This window comes from Staurois parvus, unplaced genomic scaffold (genome assembly GCF_062004578.1).
Source record: "Staurois parvus isolate SC_StPar_1 unplaced genomic scaffold, SC_StPar_1.0 ptg000151l, whole genome shotgun sequence".
Taxonomy (NCBI): domain Eukaryota; kingdom Metazoa; phylum Chordata; class Amphibia; order Anura; family Ranidae; genus Staurois; species Staurois parvus.
Window position 1 is genome coordinate 13,166,805 of NW_028317947.1, and position 15,694 is coordinate 13,182,498.

Sequence of the window (15,694 nt, forward strand, 5' to 3'; positions counted from 1 at the left end):
AAGGAAGGTGCTGCTGGTGTGGCGCCTGGGAGTGGGCCCAGAGGAGGGAGCCTGCCTACAGGCTGAAGCTGGACAGAAGGATAGCCTACTTAGCAGAGACAGCTTGTCAGCAGGGAAGGGGTCAGCCCAGCGTAAGGCCTAAAAGCAGCTGTAACCCATTAAACTACAGGAACAGGACAGTGTGAGTACTTCTACATATCCTGGGCCAAAGAGTGGAGAGGGCGGTCTGGTGCAATACCCAACTAGTTCTCCCTATGACCACTTAATTAGTATGTCTCGGAATCCTTTTCTCTGGGACACTCTCAAGATAGCCAGGTGGATGAGTTGATTTTCATCTGGAGTCTGAGGAGGTTCACCTAAGGGGACCAAGTGCTCCTTGCAAAGACTGTGTGCTGATTTTTTTGTCCTCCAAAGTTGTACATTTTCATCGGGCATCCCATATACCCCTAGACCCCATCCAAGTTGTTAACCCCTAATAAAACAACAAAAATAAAACTCAAGGACTGTTTTACTGGCTTTGGATGAAAGTGTGGAAAATGTGTGCTGCCTGGCTGTGCAGAGCTTAGGGGGACCCAAAAAACTCAGCGGCCCTGGAGAGGGTAGCGCTACATACCATATGTTACAGCAGGATTAACCCTTGGCAGAGTCCCCTGAAACAGAATACAATATATTTTCAAAGATTTGTAAAATGTGAAGAATTACTCACCTGTACATGAATACACACCAATGGTTTCAAAGTTTTTTGGGATTTCAATAGCAATATTGCTTCTGGAAAAAAAAAATCAATATTGCACTTTTTTGGAATTATATCAGTGTTATATATAGGGAATAGCACTAAGTATACAGATATCAGGGAATGCCTGGAGTTTGCATGTTCTCCCTGTGCCTGCGTGGGTTTCCTCCGGGTACTCCGGTTTCCTCGCACACTCCAAAGACATGCTGGTAGGTTAATTGGCTCCTGTCTAAATTGTCCCTAGTATGTGTATGTATGAATGTAAGTTAGGGACCTTAGATTGTACACCCCTTGAGGGTTAGAGACTGATGTGAATGTACAATATATATGTAAAGGGCTGCGTAAATTGACAGCGCTATATAAGTAACTGAAAAAAATAAATAATAGCACTCAGTGTACAGATATCAGTGTTATATACAGGTAATGGCACTAGATGTAGATATCAGTATTATAGATAGGGAATAGAACTCAGTGTACAGATATCAGTGTTATATATAGGGGATAGCACTCAGTGTACAGATATCAGTGTTATATATAGGTAATAGCACTCAGTGTACAGATATCAGTGTTATATATAGGGAATAGCACTCAGTGTACAGATATCAGTGTTATATATAGGGAATAGCACTCAGTGTACAGATATCAGTGTTATATACAGGTAATAGCACTTGATGTAGATATCAGTGTCATATATAACACTGATATCTGGTACAATGAGTGCTACCACAGTGTTTTGAAATTACAGAGGGATCGGTCAGGTATAAAATATACATATATACATTGGTCCAGAATGGACAATGGAAGAAAAGGTATACCTAAACATCAAGCTTTTTAGACTGGAGATCTTAACCGGGGTTATTCATAATGAGCAAAATGATGGGGTTATTGGACGGGATCTATGGATAATTAATGCTGAATTAAACAGTATTCTCTGCATTACTGAGCCTGAAAATAAATGGAGAAATTTGACATGGAAGGATCAACTAGCTAAAGGTAAATAGGCTCTTCAGTTTGCAGGGGAGTTTTCACTTTGCAAGGGGATTTTCCCCAGGGCTTAGTGAATGAAGGGACGCTCTGCTGACTTCCATCATCCAATCAATCCTTGAGTGTAATTGTGTATTCCTTGCAAAGTGAATTTTCCCCGCATTTACTAAGCCAATCCCCCACCCAATGTGTCTCTGTTTCCACATACCCATCGGCAGACCTGGGACGGGCATGGCAGAAGCAACGAACAAAACATCACTTCTATGTTCGGATGTCTCTTTCCCCAGTCATTATGGCCGCGGAAGAAGTTAATGTAGTGCAGTCTGCTTCAATAGAGGGCAGGTGAGACATCAAGGGTCTTTTAGACCCCTGATGTCTCATTAAAGAGAACCTGTCCCCAAATAAATCATCACATTGGAGACTTTTTGTTTACTATATGATGAAAAATAAACTTTAGAACTTTTTTTTAAAAAAGTGTAACTTAAACCCCCAAAAACATTTTTGAACCCCCCCCCCACTTATGAACAAACGCATGATAACGTCAATTGCGATACACATTTGAAATATCGTCACACACGTTGGAGTGAGAGCAATCATTCTAGGCTCATTATTTATGGCTAACTCTAAACTGACGGGCCATTTAAAGCATTGCCTATGGAAGACATAGGGTAGTGAAGTTTGTCGCCATTCCACAGACATACACAATTTTAAGCCTTGGAGTATCTGGTATCATTTTATTCATTTATTCATTGCAACCTCATCTTTTATAGTTTACAAAATTGGATAATTTATTGCGTTTGTGTGCCCTAAAACTATCTTTAGTGTATATTTTTACTGAAAGTTTGCATTTCATAAATCATTATGCTAATAGCGCGTGAAATAAAAAATTAGAACAACAACTAGTTTATTCTCCAGGGTGTCTGCTCTTGGAAAATATATAATGTTTGGGGGGTTTATCTAATCTTCAACTAGACTTTTTAAACGTGTACAAAAATGGCTCTGACAGAGAAAAGGGTTAAAGGTGAACTCCAGACAGATATAAATGACACAAATGAATGCACCATTGTAACAAAAAGTCAATATATTAATATGTATTAATTGTTACATTACTAATCATTTGGCAAATAAAACAGCTCCTTTCACATATGAATTTAGCTGTATACCTGGAGTTCAGATTTAAATTCCCTGGCCAAGGTTATGTAACATTTTGTAAATTGTGTAAAATTTTGAGTAATCCAGTTTAAAATTAAATTTTCATTTTATTCCACTGATGCCACTTCAGAGTGCTGCTGCTTTCCCTGTTGTCCCACAAAAAATTAATTTGATTGATTTTTTTTTTGTTGATAAAAAATAAAACAGTTTCTATCAGATATGTACTGACCTTTCAAAGAGAGATTTTTCAAGTTCGCTTAGAAAAGAGAGACTGCTGTTGAAAGACTGAAGGTATATTAAAGACCCACAATGGAAAGAGTCTGGTTTAGCGCAGTAAAATGATTCATTATAGCCTTCCTTTCTATATTCACATATTTCCTTCTTTGTATCCACTTGGAATCCACATTTGGACTTCACTTGATGAGTTCCATTCGTAAAAAATCCTTTGAAGTAAATGAGGCCATAGCCCCAGTTCCTCGCTCTCCACAATGCTGAAACAGCCTCACTTGGATGGTAGAGGACCAATGAGAAGAAAACTTTTCCTTCCCAAAATAAAATGAAATAGACGTGATAGGTTCCATTGTTAAAATCTTCAATTCTCCCAGAAGCCGCAGCTTGAAGATCTGGAGAAAAGATCCTAGCTCTTATGAAGTCTCCTCCATATGATTTTCTGTTACCCAAATAGTCAAACATCTCAATCTGGACGATTATCGTCTCTCCAACACAGTACTTTTTTCTTGGGTTCAGTATGGTGGCTCTGCTCTTCTTAGCACTGGTGGTGTGGTCCTTGTGGATGAACGTGATGGAAGGAATCAAGACAGAAATGTTTTTGAAGATGAGAGAAGCTTGAATTTCATCCTCTAATGAGAAGCTGGCAACTGTTGCAGTTTCTTCTCCATTGTTTACAGTTCTATTGCTGGAATGTACAACTGCATCTGATCTCTGGAATTAATAAATAAATACGGTTATAAATACCAGTTTAAAGTGCTCAAGGTTTTGAGGTAATGTTAGTCTGCAATGGGGCGGGCAGGGTGGATTAAGCAATAAATATGTGTAGGGCTGCCTTCTTGAGGGCCGCAATGTATCTGGATCCCTCTAAGCTTCGCACAGCTAGGCAACACTCATTTTCCACACTTGCATCTACAGTCAGTGAACAGTCCATGAGCTTGTTTTTTGTCTTTTTATTAGGGGATGTAACTTGATTAGGGGATGTAATTTGGATAGGGTAATAGGGATGATGGGATTCCCAACTTCTTTTCCTTGAAAGCTGTCAATCTTTGGGGATCAGTAGCAACAGTCCCTTATGGGCTAGGAACTCTCAACCCATCTGAAAGTTATTTAAAACATAAAAACAGCTCAAAAAAATATAAAGATATAAAATTATATATCACTCCAAAGTACTAAAAATATATATATATATATATACACACATATATATACACAGTATATATATGAAATTATAAGTCCCACTCCAAATAGGTGAAAAAATATTAAATACAATGTATAAAAAAAATCTCTGAAGTCCTCTTTCCAAAGAAATGAAACGTGCTTCCACCAAAGATAGTGTTCAAAAAATATACCGCACTCACCAGATACTGGTGAAAAAACACCTTTAGGGTTTTTTTGGGTTCCTAGACCCAGTCAGTAAGCCTCCAGATCTCCACTCCAAACCAAATTATAGCCAATCTTCAGGATCATCAGACTCCACTCTCCAAGAACACTCAGTGCAATATAGGAAAAAAACAAATATCTAGCGTAATACTGCAACACTTGGTTATACTCAATACTCAAGTACCAAGCCACTCACTTTCTTAATGATTAAAATGAGCATTTTAATTGCATTTAAATCAATCAAAAATGCCACAGCACCAGGGTAATTTCCAGAGATCCCACGGTCAGCAAGAGATGACAGCACAGAGAATCTTCCATACACAAAATGGCCCTCGGGAACTCCTCACGCCGGCATGCGTTCCACTCACCGGAAGTGACGTATTACGTATGGCTGCGAAACTGGAAATGCGTCAACGTGTTTCACCCCTCCTCCAGGGAGTTTACAAAGGATCTTTGAAAACGCCCTGGAGGAGGGGCGAAACGCGTTGATGCATTTCCGGTTCCACCGCCATACGCAATACGTCACTTCCGGTGAGTGGAACAAATGCCGGCAAACCATTTTGTGTATGGGAGATTCTCTGTGCTGTCATCTCTTGCTGACCGTGGGATCTCTGGAAATTACCCTGGTGCTGTGGCATTTTTGATTCATTTAAATGCAATTAAAATGCTGATTTTAATCATTAAGCAAGACTTATAATTTCACACATATATATATTTTATTATAGTACTTTTGAGTGATATATCATTTTCTATCTTAATATTTTTTTGCGCTGTTTTTATGTTTTAAATAACTTTCAGATGGGCTGAGAGTCCCTAGCCCATAAGGGGCTGTTGCTACTGATCCCCAAAGATTGACGGCTTTCAAGGAAAAGAAGTTGGGAATCCCATCATCCCTATTACCCTATCCAAGTTACATCCCCTAATAAAAAAAACAAAAAACAAGCTCATGGACTGTTCACTGACTGTAGATGCTGTTTTTATGTTTTAATTTTTTTTTTGGTGTGGGTTTGCACACCAAAGCAGCAGCATTTATTTGTATATTTAATTTGTTTAATTTTGACGCTGGTGATTTATGTTTGAAATATTTTCCGTCTGCAAGTTAGCTCAGTTTGTTGCAAACTACATGCAGAGATGTCTCCTCTCCCCTGTGGAACTGCTCCCAGACTATCATTCAGGCATCTTTAGATGTACTTTAACAGTCTGAGTGATTAGTACTTACCTTTGCAGGATGATGCATTGTAAAGCGTATCAGCAAGATAGCCGAGAGTGCAACAGCAAGAAAAAACATTTGTTTCCATGAAGAAATCATCACAACTTCCTAAACTGAAAAAAAAAGTTACTTCTGTTATTCTGTGCCACCTTATTACATTAAAATAGAGACAATCCTAAAGCATAGTTACAGTTGATCTCTTTCTGTCCTACATTTGACAGGATTCAAGTGGGTTTTGCATTCCCATGGACTTGGTGGGGACTGCGAAACCCTATTGAATTGAATAAAAGCTTGTCGACCCAGGAGCTTATGTATACAGAAAAATATTTCCTGTACATGAGTTATAATGTATAATGGTTTTGTACATACTGTATGTAGTTTTCTTCTTTATTGCAGTTTATGCAGTGATATCTGTAGTCTGAAAACTCTTTTTCATTGTATGAATCTCCAGCTTCTATGTGATCCCTATGTCATAGCTGATAAAGTGATCACATGATCAGGAATTGCTCTCATTGATTTCTGATCATTAGTGGGGTCCAGAGCTGTCAGCAACAGCTGGGTCTGCCAGCTAGCATCTGATACTGTGTCAAAAGGAACATAGTTTAAAGAGATCCTGTCACCGATGTAAAAAATTGCAGGTAAACGTGTAGAGTGGTCAAGTATTTTAAATGCTTACTTATAGTTTTTTTTTATTGGCTTACTATGTTTAAATTTTCTAAAAAAAAATGTTACCTCGCTAGGATATGTCAATTCACTAACACTCCTTGCCTCCTTGCTTGTCATAGCCTTCTCCTCCTTCACTCTCCTCACCTTCCTACACAGATCAGCCATCAGAATTTTTTGGGCCCCTTACACAGCTTTAGGCATGGCCAGCCCCCAGCCCTGACCACCAACATTCCCTAGGGCCCGTCCACTGGCAGTCCCACCATGTCCTCCTCCTCCATCCCATCTCATCCATACCATGTCCTCCTCTTCCTCAATTCTATGCCTTCCTCCAGTCCCATCTCCTCCATTCCATGTCCTCCTCCTCTTCCATCCCATGTTATCCTCCTCCAGTCCCTTCTCTCCCATCCCATGGCCTCCTCTTCAAGTCTCATTTCCCCCATTCCATGTCTTCCTCCTCCTCCATCCCATATCCTCCTCCTTCTCCCTCTCCAGCCCCATCTCCTCCATCCCATGCCCTCTTCCTCCTCCATTGCAAGTTTTCCTTCTCCAGTCCCATCTCCTCCATCCCTTGTCCTCCTCCTTCTCCATCCCACGTTCTCCTTCTCTAGTCCCATCTCCTCTATCCCATGCCCTCCTCCTCCATCCCACATTCTCCTCCTCCATCCCATGTGCTCCTCCACTTCCAGTCCCATGTCCTCCATCCCATTTCCTCTTACTTCTTCAACCCAGGAAAATACAGGTGAATGGTTCTAATAAATGCCAACCCTCCTGTCCAGATGTGACAGGGAGGCCTCACTTTTGGTACGCCCACAGAACAGTAAGGTGTCTGGGTTTCAAGCAGACTGAAACCTCGACACATGATTGAAAACCTGGACTGTCTAGGTGAATCCCAGACAGGTGGTAAACCTAGTGTCACCCCATATACTGCTAGCATCCAGTGTGGCCCCCAGACAATGCATAGAAGACCAGCACAGTGTTGAGCTCCAAAACACAGTACAGTAGAGCAGCAGAATGTGGCCCCTGGGTGCTCTAGAATACAATGTAGGAAAGCAGTAGAGTGGGGCCCAAGGACCCAAAACACAGAATATAAGTGCAGCACAGTGTGGTCCCTGTGGCTCCTCCTACACAGTATAGAAGAGCAGAACGGTGTGGACCCCGGGGGCCCCATAAGCTGCCTAAACCATCACAAATGTAGCCCGCCCCTGTGTGGCCTCCAGTTGCATTCCTCACACATTCCAGCACAGCTCCATGCAAGTCTCACCTGGATGAACTGAATAGTGAGAGCGGACTTACCAACCCCTCCTCCTCCTACCAACACCAACTAGCACTTCTCCTGCGTGGCACCCTCCCTCATGCCAGACATCCCACCATTCACACCAGAGCCTCACCGACTGAGCAGGACCGTTCCAGGGCAGGGCCTCACTGTGGACCAGAGAACAGGGGAGAGCGCGGCCTACAGCTGTGTGTGGGTGCGAGTGATTGGTGGGACCACCCAAATAGTGCCAGTCTGCCAGGGAACAGTGGAGCTTACAATTGAAGGGGAGTGTGAAGACAGGTGGCAACCCTACCCCGATTGGGGCCCCTAGAGACACTCATGCCCCCTACATGTGTATGGGATGTCCCCCCGATGGTTGTCCTTTTTTCTACATAAATGTTTAAGTAGCTGCTGGGGAAGCAGTGAAAGGGAATACTATACAGTGTCAGTTGAGTTGAAGCTTTTAGTCTGCTGTGGCTGCCAACATCACATCTAAGATGGCGGCACCCAACAGCAGTCTCAGTATTAATACTTGATACTTCCTTTATAACTGCATCAGCATTTTATATAGTCATTTGCATACCAAATAGTGCCTTGGTGACATTTATAGTCAGTATAAAGTGCCATCATTGCTGGTAGTTTAATTGGGTCTTATAGTCCTACCAGCTATTTAAGACCTGCATTTTGGATGGTAGGATCAGTCTTGACAAAAAAGCTGAGTGAGCTCAAAACACAGCCACGCCCCTTTCACACTTTCCAGCATGTGGCATCATTCCTCACTGGTTACCACGCTGTCTGAGGCTTCTGATATCTCTGGCATACCCAACTCTCCACTGTCTGATCTGGATCCTCCAATACTGCTACTGATGAGAGGGTAACCACCATGCCTGACTGAAGTCATATGATAAGGGCATTCTTTTCAAAACAAGTGTAAGTTGCAGGGGCGGACTAACAACTCATGGGGCCCCCCGGGCAATAGGGGATCATGGGGCCCCTGTGTCCTTGCCCAAACTCAAAAAAGCCTATGAAAAAGGTACCAGGGGCATCTGATGGGGCCCCCTACTGACCCTGGACCCTCAGGCAGTGCCCTAGTTTTCAAATGGTCAGTCCGCCCCCGGATAAGTTTCCATTTGTCTTTCAGTTCATTAATATATGTGATTTTAATACTACACTCAGAGTGCGCCCTCTGGTGTTTCTTTTTTCTATTATTGACAATGCAGAAGTCAATATAATGATGTCTTGATGAGTACTATAATATCACAGAGTTTTGATGTCATATTGTCATAGCAAGAAAATATCAAAGTCAGCATTGTAAGAACAAAGGAGACAATGCAACGTCAAAGTAAGAATTGCAGATGTCAGTTAGTAATGGGATGATATTGTATGTAGGATGAGACCATCAACATGTTGCAGGCACAGTATACAACGAGAACAAAAAAGGCCATAGATTCCTCTAAGAGCAACAACCATTAACTAAATGTAAGCCACAATTTAGTGAGTAGAGCTTACATTTTGGCATGATTGCTTTGGGAGGGAAGAACTCAATGCTCCATAGCTTTCCATCTTTTCATTAAGCTTTTTCCATATCCATTATTGAGGATTGCCGCTCTGAGACACAAACATACTAATGTTTTGGAGTGTGTGATCAATTAGGGTGTGTTATCAGCAAATGGCTTGCAATAGACTGCATACTGTATGTAATTAAGTATTTGGACTTTATTGGTAGTAAAATGAAAATAATGTCACTCTTTGGCACCTTTGGCTTTCATCAGTCCTTTTCCGTATTTACCCCTGCAGAACAAAGAGGTTTCGCTGGAACCCACATGTAGCTTTATAAGGAACCCACAATTTTGAGACCTAGACCAATTATTTTTCTACTGCCTCTCTGCCTTCCTACACATAAAAATATACCTCTCCAAGTGTATCTTTTTGTTGGATCAAAAAGTGGTTCCCCATCAACAGAAAGGACTCAACTAGTTTAGATGCTTGGTCATACATTGCAGCAATTAGTTTAAAACCCACACAGCTTATGGAAACCATTTCAGATAAGTCTTTCAGATGTGCAACATTACCAAAATATTCAAGAGAATAGAACTTCACCACAAAGAAATTAATGTTTGTTGCTAATGGATTCAACACGTTTCATCCTGGATCTTCACTCCCTCCACAGAAAAACAACATAACTAACTGAAATGAGAAGGTCCATGCAAAGCCACATGTGCTTGCTACCAGAATCAAGTGTCCTGATCTGCATACCTCTTTATAGCTATCCTCAAAGTCCTGAAGCCATTGAATTGGCATGATGCAGATGGAGAGGTCAGTAATAGCAGTCTACATTTTTCATTCGGTACAGATTTTCTTTAAAACAAAATTACATTAGCTACTGGGGGTTATTACATTTTGGACCCAAGCTTTGTTGATTGGCCTATCCAAGATCCAAGAACAAAAAATCCAAGAACAAAAATGTAATACTGTATATTGACAATAGTAAACAGTACAGTTGCCATCCAATTTGGAATGTCCAAGGTATCGCACCCAGATATGCTATCAAGAACCCTAAAGGCTGGAAAGGTCCAAGCAACAGTAAAGAAAGTAGAAGATCAAGGAAAGAAAAGGGATAAATAAAGAATTGGCTGGACCGACTACAGTAGAGACACTCTTCCCCCTCCCAACTCAAGAATATCTATTAGGTTGCAAACAAGATGCACATGGAGAAAAATACCTGTTGATCCTGCAAGAAAGCCAGTGCACTTGTAAAGTCCTGTGTACTGAACTGAAATCTCAAACAATGTATCAGCTCTCACAAGTTCTCTTCATTGATTTGATTGCAAGATTTTTCAATACAGAGGTCCTTGAAAGGAATATTACAGTTTATTAGAAATGTAAATAAGTGATTATGAGCAGCTCGGTGAAAATAATCTTAGCAATATTTGTTAATGTTCTCTGTAGTTTTTCATTCATATGTACATAGATCATAACATATAACTTTTTTTTTTAAATAAATATCTTTCTTTTACCATTAAAATGAAAATGGAAAAGTTAGAACTCTTAAGGTTTTGGCCATTTGTGTCTCATTCTAGAGATTTACCTTAATTTCCTGTCAAGGAAACACAACTGTAAGTGACAGCAAATCTATTTAAAGTCGGAAAAAATATCTACTCAGGGAGCTGTCACCAGAACTGGTTTCCCAATTGGAAGATTTCTGTTCTGGAGACCATTAGGGATGAGCAGATCATTTGCCCGTTCAGTCCCCGCTTAATCAAGAGCCAAGCATCATATAAAATATATTAATGTAAAGTATTTCTACTGCTTCTATATACACCAGCTTCCCGCTGTCACTGGTTCCTAAGGAAGCAGTACGTGTTTGCACCCCAGTAATCTCTAGGAACCACTGACGACACTGAGCATCCCTACAACTTAAGTAAAGGGGCATGGATATCAATGACAACTGGGCATATTTGGGCGATGATGTCAACACTATCCCAGCCCCTTCCCTTACATAACTGGTGACAGTTTGGGGAACGGTCATTAAGCTGGTGGTGTCATCAGGATCAGTCGTGTGTACAAGTTCGCCTTTTTTATTACTGGAAATTTGAAGGGCATCATGATTAACGATGGACTTACAATGAGGGACTTTTTTGGAGTTTTACTTGTCTTTCTAAAAGAATTGTCAAATATTTGAGTGTCTAATTTAAGGTAACAACTTTTTATGTATGTACCCCAAACTCATTCATGAAGGGGGCTTCCATGTTCTGTTAAGTTCCCCATCCGTAGCCCCCACAACCACCAGTAGGGTTGTGAGGAACAGGCCCTTGTCCTCTGTTGAGGGCATGTGGCTCAGTAGGGTTGAGAAGAAGATGTCTACATGTTTACCATGCCTTTCCTGGCCAGCCACACTCCATAGTTGGAGTCTGGTATGGATTTTTAGGGAGTTTTCATTTTTCTAATGAATTGCAACTAATAGTAACTTAAAAATCAATAGCATGTAAATAGATAACGACACCATGTAACGCTCCTAAAGCCCATCAATATTCATATTCACAAAAAAATAAACCCCACTTCTCACTAATGCAATGGAACAACTGTGGTTCCAGGGAAAAGCTTAAGCTTTCTAACAAACCCAAATCCAGCCATCTTCTCCCATCTATCCCTGAAATTTACGGTTTGTTGGTTAATTTCACTAACCAAAGATATTCCTTCCTCTCAGGTTCTACCTGGTCTAAGAGCTATGATTTAAAGTAGTATTAAACCCAAAAGTAAACATTTATTATATTGCAGCTTACCAACTCATAGATGTGATGTTTGCATTAGTTTTCTTTTATAGTCCTTCTTTCATCCAACTTCATCTGGTGATCCACCAAGTAAGTCTGTTGTTTTTCAGAACAACAAGCTCTAGAACAAGACATATCAGTTACAGTAATGATACAAACCATTTGGCATTGGCAGGGGTGCTTACAATGATCAGATTTATTTATGTAAACCCATTATCCCAAATGGAAAAAAACTGTTTGCTGCAAATTATTATAGCTTGTTAGCTGGAGTTCAGCTTCAGTTTTTTAATGTATGTAAATCTGTTAGTCCATCTAACACCTGGGACACTCGAGTCCCCTCCCCGAGATTAATATTGTTGCTGTTCAAAGGTGTCCCCTCTGTACTCCTTCATACGGAGTGGGGGCACACTAGCACAGGAGGTGTGTTACTGGCCATATTACCAGGTGAAAGCAAAAAGGAAAAATAGCCTTGAAATAAAAACCAATGCAGCTACCACATCTAATGACTGGTACGCTAGAATATACGGTGTCTCATTTTTGGTTTTGGGGTTAATAGCGCTATAAAAGTATGTGCTGGTGAAACCTGATATTGCAGTGCAACTATACGTAGAAACAATGTGATTCTTATTCTCTGCAAAGTACTTTTCCAGTCAGTTGCTTACAAAGGGGTTGTGGAATTTGAGAACATCCCCGTTTTTTCCAGACAAATTAGGGATATTTACTTAGTGCCATTTCAAGCCCCAGATTTATATGGGGCAAAAGGAACAACTGCCTTGGGCCCCCTGACAGAAGGGCCCCACCTCTATACAAAAATTATACAAAACAATATAAAAATATATAAAATAATAATAAATAAAAAATAATATATGTATAATAAAAAATTTAAAAACATATTTTTTTTAATAAATGTGTCTTGGGAAGTAATATTTTGCTGGTCATCATCTGTAAATGTTTTTTATACCACTTTTTAAAACAAATTGTGGTGGCTCAAGCGAACTGCGGGAACCTCAGAATGACATTGTGTCATGCATTTGAAAAATGTGCGACTGTCATTGAGAATGTAAACCAACTCTGTGTATAAGAGGCCCCCCGAACCTGAAGTGCCCTAGCCCCCCCAAGGTCTAAATCTGGCCCCACTGCTCCCTGCCTCTAATACAAAAACATACACTTTAATACCTGCTATACAAGATGTAGAAATAGATTGCTACTAACAAAAAAATTACTGGTGTTTTCCACACGTATAAGAGGTCAGAGCATGAACTAGGGCAGTGGTCTCCAAACTGAAGCAATCTTATCAATGCCCACCAGTGCAGCCTCATCAGTGCCGCCAATCAGTGTCCATCAGTGCTGCCTCAACAGTACCCATCAGTGCTGCCCATCAGTGCAGCCTCATCAACGCACATCAGTGAAAGAGAAAAATTACCTGTTTGCACAATTTTATAATAGAAACAAAGATAAACTTTTTTTTCAAAATTAAATTAAATACCACCAAAAGAAAACTATTTGTGTGAAAAAAAGATAAAAAAATTCATATGGGTACAGTATTGCATGACTGCGCAATTGTCATTCAAAGTTCAACAGCACTGAAAGCTGAAAATCGGCCTGGGCAGGAAGGGAGTAAAAGTGCCCGGTAGGCAAGTGGTTTAATACATTTGTGAGATAAGGTGCTACAATATTTTTTTATAAAACAAAGCCAAAAAGCCATCAGATCTGGAATGCTAAGTTCATTGATAGTTTGGAGTACTTCCTCAGTTGCTATATCGGCGCCCAGCATCTCTCGTTGATCGTTAGTTATTGTAGGAATGAGGGTCTTCTTTCAAAAAGGAAAGAATATCACTCATTGGGGCCTCATTTGATTTAATGTATAGTTTTGCAAGATCATGTTGGAATTGATTTAGGATGTGCAGAGGACTTGATGTGCATATACAATGCCTAGATCGGAGAGAAAAATTTGTATGTATTAGTTCAACGTGTTGCCTATTGCGAGTTGACTATTTAAAGTGGTATTAATCCCAGACTTTTTAGTTTCTCTTTTATTTCAGTATTTAAAATGTATTGCTACTTCGTACCTTTAAATCTGTGCTCTAATGAGATAGTTTTGTGGGTTTGGACGATGACCTTTGCTGATGCGTGCTTAACTCTGCATTCATGGCACAATGCCTGTATTATGACTGCAGAGAGCACTGTGCTGCGATAGTGACTCCCATGAGCATGCATGGAAGTGACGTCATTGTGGCCTTGCCGGTCAAGTAGCCCGAACCCAGAAGGAAAACCAGGTGAAGATGGAAGCGCCAGGAACCATCACAGCACACCACTGGAAGACTTCGCTTTACAGGTAATTCTGTCATAATGTGCAATAATACAGTGCATACTAGCACATTAAGGTATTAACCACTTTGGATCCAATAACAATAAGGAAAAAAATAAAGCATGGCCAGAGCTTAATACTGTTTTCAAGAGTTTAGAAGCTATTTCTAGTTCCTTTTCAAGATATTCAATATGGGATGTCCTTTTTCTCCCGATCAAGAAGCATGCTGAATGATATGGCCCTGAATGACCAATTTATAAGGGGTGGAGGGTAGAAGGAGGAGGGCGAGAAAAGAGGGGAAGTGGAATGTAGGTAAGGTGGAGGTTAAGAAAGATTCAACCTGAAGACATGGTGGAAGAGGAAGAAAGGGAGAGTGAGGGGAGGGCAAGAAGGATAGGAAATTATTTTAGAAGGTTGTTCTTGGTAGGTTGAGATATCTGAATAGGCAGACATGTGAGATAAAATAAATATATCACAGTACAAGTAGTATCATGTGAGATAAAATAAGTACAATTTACAAGCCACGTATAGTGGTATTAAACCATCAACTGTGGTGGAAGACTTCACCATATATGCTTTCCCTGAGCACTACTTTTAAGAATAAGTATGCAAAAACAAAAGTTGAACATTTAATCTGACTCTGAAATGCCATCTTTGGAATCTAACCACAAATGACTATATTCTGTACAGTACCCAAAAAAAGTACCATAAACTCTAAGAAAAAAGTAATCAAAGAAATCAGGACTTGTAGGAGGCTTTCAAATGGACCCCTCCCCAAAGCTAATAGTTCTATTATGTAGATTAGTATTCATATGATCCGATGAAAGCCATTCTGTTAGGCATTGAGAATTCTTTGGGTCTGAGAAGTTCAGTTGTCTGTCCCATGCTACAGAAATGTATGGAATTAGGGAATAGGGGAATAGGTGAAGGGAGGGGAAGAAGATAGGGGTATGGCATGGGTTACCACTTGACAGCCATTCTGAGCAAACAGTCAGCGACCAATAAAAAGCCTAACAAAATGCAAACATATTAATAATAGGAGCAACACAAACCCAGGGTGAAGATAGTAGGTTATAATAACCATAGGAAATACATAGTGTACCTACAAAGGATCAGCAAGGATAGCTTTCAGCGTTCCACACCAGCCGAACTGTTGCATAGTAAATGGAACAGAGTTATATGCTCCTGGTTGTGCAGTTGTCAGGGCCCACTGCTATTTTAGTCTGATCTCAGCATGAAACAATACAGTATACACACAGCTTTAACTGAAAAAGTACAATATAAGAACTGAGGTTTAAACCAAGACACACAACATGAGTTCAATAAATGGACCATTTTGCTAGCATGGTCATAGCAATAGTGAGGGTGTCAAAAAGTAGGTAGTGGCCAGGGGTGGACTGACAACTCATGGGGCCCCCTGGGCAATAGGGGATCATGGGGCCCCTGTGTCCTTGCCCAAACTCAAAAAAGCCTATGAAAAAGGTACCAGGGGCATCTCATGGGG

General features: G+C 40.5%; 2 protein-coding genes across 2 annotated transcripts in view; one reads left to right on the forward strand and one right to left on the reverse strand.

Annotated features, from left to right (window-relative positions):
• Positions 1 to 15,694, forward strand: part of LOC149464494 (NXPE family member 2-like) — a 190,114-nt gene that overhangs the window by 48,602 nt on the left and 125,818 nt on the right. The window lies entirely within an intron of this gene.
• LOC149464496 (NXPE family member 1-like) overlaps positions 1 to 15,694 on the reverse strand; it is a 57,279-nt gene that overhangs the window by 7,845 nt on the left and 33,740 nt on the right. Inside the window, exons 2-6 of the mRNA XM_089674470.1 lie at positions 11,895 to 12,003; positions 10,334 to 10,462; positions 5,700 to 5,803; positions 3,099 to 3,811; positions 707 to 768 (exon numbers count right to left, since the gene is read on the reverse strand). Coding sequence (XP_089530596.1) covers positions 707 to 768; positions 3,099 to 3,811; positions 5,700 to 5,789 — 865 coding nt within the window. The 5' untranslated portion in view covers positions 5,790 to 5,803; positions 10,334 to 10,462; positions 11,895 to 12,003. The remainder of the gene's footprint in view (positions 1 to 706; positions 769 to 3,098; positions 3,812 to 5,699; positions 5,804 to 10,333; positions 10,463 to 11,894; positions 12,004 to 15,694) is intronic.